We start from the raw sequence: 5000 nt of genomic DNA, 5'->3' as shown, positions 1-5000 counted from the left end.
GTGCTACAAGTACCACAGGCAACCTAGCTTACGCTCACAGAGCGTCTAGTTCTAGTAGTTAATTAACAGGCAATTGCACCAGATTCAGCTAAAATCAAACAAGATTCTTTCATTGTTAGCAAAATTCATTTCAACGTTTACCGTTTCAATTGTCGTAAACGCGATGGCAAATTTCTTTATTAAAAAACTGAAAGGGGTTGTCATCCGCTAAATGAAAAAAAAAAAAGAAAAAAAAAAAAGAGGAAACAAGGAAATTTAACTCAACAGTGATTATGTACTTCTTCAAACGAAGAAACGGCAGCACGACCTGATATATACCTTGAAGATAAAAAAGTATGCCAAAATGAGCAACGGAATCCATGATCAGGTTTCTTGTACACCCGATTAATTAATGGAATTTGTGAACTCTCCAGTCGATTTATGGCCCAAATATTGAATTTCGAATGAAGGCAAATTCGAGATGGCATTTCGCCTATATAATTGTAACAAGCCAAAGGGAGTCTTGTTTAGCCATTTGCATACTATAGTGTCAAAATGTTACCTTTACACAAAAATCCATTTGATTCATACAAAGGATGACATTTAGCGCCATTTCTGCAAGGCTTAAATTCACACACACTCTACAAAAATAAATAAAGATAAGTTGTCAAAATTGATAATGAAGTATGGAGCAGTAATTTACAGTTTCCATCAAAAGTTTGCAAAAGGCAGAAATCAATTAACACGGAGTATAATGAAAACGCCAAAAACGGGGTGCACAAAATTAGGCAATACAGTATGACAAAACTTGAGAAATGGAGGCTGGAACGTAATATTAGGGACCTTTAGATTCTAGCACGAGGACGAGAACGAATACGAGATTTGACTGCCCGGTTTTAGCGAAAATTCTGAGAAGATTCATAACCCGGCCGATTAATCTTATTGTTTGTTAGCAGTGTAGGTTCCTCAGTTATTTTTATTGCTGATAACATAACCTTTTTTGCTGATCGAAAAATGCCAAAACTGCTACTGTGCTGTTGACTTGTTCTGACACGACGACATTTTTGCAGAACCTAGTACTAAAAAGACGACGGTATCACGTTTTTCACGCCAAAATGACGCTGGTTTCCGCGCGCTCAGTGTTGTTCTATGAGAAAATCTCGTACTCGTAGTCGTTCTCGTCCTTGAATCTAAAGCACTCCATTAACACTGTGTCAACAGAATATACAACGAAAGATTGAAGTGACGCTCGCGCGCACTTATCAGGACAATTTAAGCAATTCTCTCCTTTAGACACCTGTCAATAAAAATTCAGGAGGCTTCAATGGGAATCGAATGCACGACATCTGCGATTCCGGTGCAATGCTCTACCAATTGGGTTATAAAGCCACTCAGTTGGGAGCAGGTGGGATGATGTGTTCCAGTGAAAGGACTAATGAAGGAAAGAAAGGTTTATTTAAAATACTTCTTCTGAAGTGATCCTTCAGAATATAAAATGGGAGTATTATCCATGAAGGCCGAGCACAGGTAACAGAATGCTGTGACAGGTCATAATATTGTACAGCTTCAGTATAAAGCCCTTCTCTTGAAATAGCGTGTTCTCAAGCGTAAGGAAATTTAATTCGCCTGTATTTGATTTAAAGCTATCTCCATGATCTGTCATACAACGGGATGATAAACAAAGACGGGTAGTGCATGAAGAGGAAAGATGGCACCAATCCGATTTTCCCAGAAAAAATGGGCAGCAAAATGGGCCCCCAAAAGATTCAAATTTCGGTCATTTCCACCTTCTAACGAAGGTCTAACGCTTTCTAAAGCGTGACGCGAATTTTAGGTGGCCTCAAGATTTGTCCCATCAACCATATTTGGCCACATACCCTTTGGTTTGCTCCGTAGATCTGCATCATCTTAACTTAAGTACTCTTCACGATCGAATTTTATGACTTACCAAGATACTGAAGTGATAATAGGACAAACTTGGCTCGAATTTCTCTGGAACGGTGTACTTGTCCATGGATAGCAATTTGCAGTTACCGCTTTCTGGAGAAATGGCAAAATTAAATGAGAGACAGGTGCTGCTTCGATGAAGACATTCTAAGGCGCACGCCAAGGAATCAGTAGTTGTTACCAATGTACTCGGTGCCACATTCAGAACATAGTTCGCATGTTCTAAAAACGTTTTCCCACCTTCTCTTCTGTCAAATGATGGGTCGATATGTGAATGAATCATTCTGGAAAGAATTAAAATTGTAGCGATAGAAACGTAAAAGACAAGCCTCTTTTGCATGACGAGAATTCTACAAGGGCTTTACTCCGAAATGGTGAAAGAAACAAATTGGTTGAGGCCTGCAGGTTTCACTTTATTTAAATTTCACTTTATTTACAAACACTACGACAATATTACTGGCTCTCACAACAAACCAAACAAAGAGACAATTAGAAACTGACAAGAACAAACAAGAATTTAAACTCAAACGCCTCGTATATAAGAGAGAAAAATGTTCTAAAAACGATTGGAGGTATTATAGGTAACTGTTAACCGGCCATGTACTTTGAAAGATCATTGTACCGCATATCAACATTAGTCTCCTCAATTTTAGGAAACTTCAGAGGCAATTCCTTCAACTTACGTTTAAAGTGTGTTTTCCTAAGCTAGCGAGGATCAGACGGTATACTGTCTTTCCACATTTTGGTGCCAATTCTACTGTAGAGAAGGAAAATAACTGTTGGTTTCTTCTCGACATTTTTCCGTGGAAGTTTCCAGCTATTGCAGACCGTGTGTAATAGGAATGAATTTGTTTAGAGCGAGTAAATAGATTTCACACGGGCCTCTGTGTGAAGACAGGACTTAAAGACACTTGTTCAAATATTTCATTCAGTCGCCTTGACAGCCATTTGAGTGATCAGGTTCCGTACACGGAAGCGAGGATTTTTTATTGATAAGGATTGTTGTATATGAGCGCAAGATATTGTAAGATTGGCTTAAACAGTTTTTTTTTTTTTTTTCATGTGAGAACAAAAACAAAGCAAAAGCACGAGCGAAAAGGTGCAGTTGGTAGAGCGTTGCACCGACATCGAAGAGGTGATGGGTTCGAATCTTCCTTTTTCAATTGTCGATATAAAAATTGACAAAATTGTTGGGGGCAGATAAATGCGAGGATCGATCATTTCTCTCTTTCCAGTTTAATCGTGAGGATACGGACAAAGTTTTTATCTTTGCAGAAGGATTTAGCAAGAAATTCAAGACTGATTCTGATAGGAAAACGTTTACTAAAAATGCTGAATGGTCAGAAGACATTTAAAAATAAAATTTAATTATGTTTTTAAATTCAAAAGCGGTTTTTTTATGTGAGGGTTTTGGTGAAATCTAAGGCGGATCATGAATTCGTAAAATCCACATTCCAGATCAAATCTAACTGATCCCGATCTTAAATATCGACCACTTTATGGGTTTTCTGATAAGCTGTTTTTCGTGCAAAAATGGTACTGAACAGTATCCGTACGTAACGTTCTAACTGCCTTACGTTGTGATGTCAAATGCCAATCATCTTCCGTTTTGTGGTGGAAATATCCACTGATACGGACTGATATCACGAATCCGTTTTCATACCCCTGGAGCACATGCCTGGTGAGAAAAGAACCACATTCGCAGCAAACCAAAATATTCAAATACTCATTTGTTTTTAATCAGAAAACGTTTTAGCTACATATTCAACAGCAGAGAATTAGCTTTCTCATTACATGCACTTGTATGTATTTCATATCTTTACAAGTTTTTGACGTTAGGTGTGATCTGTTTTTCAGCCCAAGGGAGATTGAATTTTTGCTTGATTGCTCAGAAGAAGCTAATTCAAGTTAGATGTTATTTGTGTTCTTGTTTTCTTAAAGCATTGTAACGCATTAATAAATCATCAACAACAAATAGCGTTTTGCCGCACTTCTCTCCCGCTTCATGCGCTCTCAGAACTCCCGCCCCTATGGCTCCTAGGGCTCCCGCCCCCTGGCCCCCTCCACAGACTTTGCACGCATTGTCTTTCATCGTTGAATTATTTTTTTTTTCAGTAAGCAAAAAAGCGCCTCTTTTTTGAGTTTTCAATTCGCGGTGACAATTAAGATGATTTGATTTTTTTTCTGAGACCAACAGTCTTTCTTTGTAGTCATATTTTGAACAGTTCATCCAAAAAATACGAGACATAGCCATCACATTCAACACTGGCTTTTTATGAGCGGTTTTTTCTTTTTTTTTTGCAAGATATGAAAATGAATGGGAGGGTTATAAAGTAAATAAACCCCTTTTTGGTTTGCTGGTATGTTGGCTGGGAATTTGGCAGAGAGAATGTCTTCAAAATTTCATATTTTCCCTCGAAGCTTTGCTTCTCGGCCAAATATTCATTTTTCGGACAATATCTCAGCCAGAAGGGGTTTATTTACTAATTACCCTCATAACTTTTCGATTTCCGGAGAGACTCATGATAGCACGATATCTGGACATCATTGCAAGATATCTATCATTGTATTTCATGACAACATATGTCAGTAATAGTGAATGATGTTAGCAAGTCAAATGCTAACCTGTGATCAGGTGTACTTTTCTCTAGGGACGGCGGGAAAAGTAGGCTGTAATTTTCGCTCCTCTAAAAAGAAAATAACGCATGCTCGCCGGTTAGGCAAGTGCTCGAATGCGCTTCGCCATACAAGTTGAGGACTTCAATTTTAAATTCATGCTTACAAGACAGCAATACCCTATTTTTTTACAACTATAATGATTATTTCATACAGTTCTGGGGTCCCTCCTGGTCAAGCCCATTTTTTTTAGCGAGCCTTTTAATTAAAGCTTTGTTCACGAAACAATGAACCAGTGCGCAGAGGGAAGAAACCAAGATGTTGTTGAGTACACTGACAATCTCAAATGTGCCATCTGAACATAGAAAGATGCTAGGAAATGAAGGATCGTGGAAATAAGTCTAAAGCATTTTTTTCGGGACTGCATCATAAAATTTCGTATGATTTCATGTTTCGCA

The 5000-nt window shown here is 38.2% G+C and overlaps 1 protein-coding gene across 2 annotated transcripts in view; it reads right to left on the bottom strand.

Moving 5' to 3' along the window:
- The window catches only part of LOC138019487 (uncharacterized), a 10658-nt gene extending 8353 nt beyond the window's left edge, over positions 1-2305 (bottom strand). The window contains exons 1-3 of one of the 2 annotated variants that reach the window (XM_068866296.1): positions 2167-2305; positions 1928-2019; positions 542-620 (exon numbers count right to left, since the gene is read on the bottom strand). In XM_068866296.1, coding sequence (XP_068722397.1) covers positions 542-620; positions 1928-2019; positions 2167-2266 — 271 coding nt within the window. In that variant the 5' untranslated portion in view covers positions 2267-2305. Of the gene's footprint in view, positions 1-541; positions 621-1927 lie in introns of both variants that reach the window. The other variant, XM_068866295.1, reaches the window with a different exon arrangement.
- Between the last annotated feature and the right edge of the window lie 2695 nt (positions 2306-5000).

Source organism: Montipora capricornis, chromosome 10 (assembly GCF_036669925.1).
Source record: "Montipora capricornis isolate CH-2021 chromosome 10, ASM3666992v2, whole genome shotgun sequence".
Lineage (NCBI taxonomy): Eukaryota > Metazoa > Cnidaria > Anthozoa > Scleractinia > Acroporidae > Montipora > Montipora capricornis.
The sequence above is the reverse complement of the archived record's forward strand: the minus strand, read 5'-3'. Positions and strand labels throughout refer to the sequence as shown.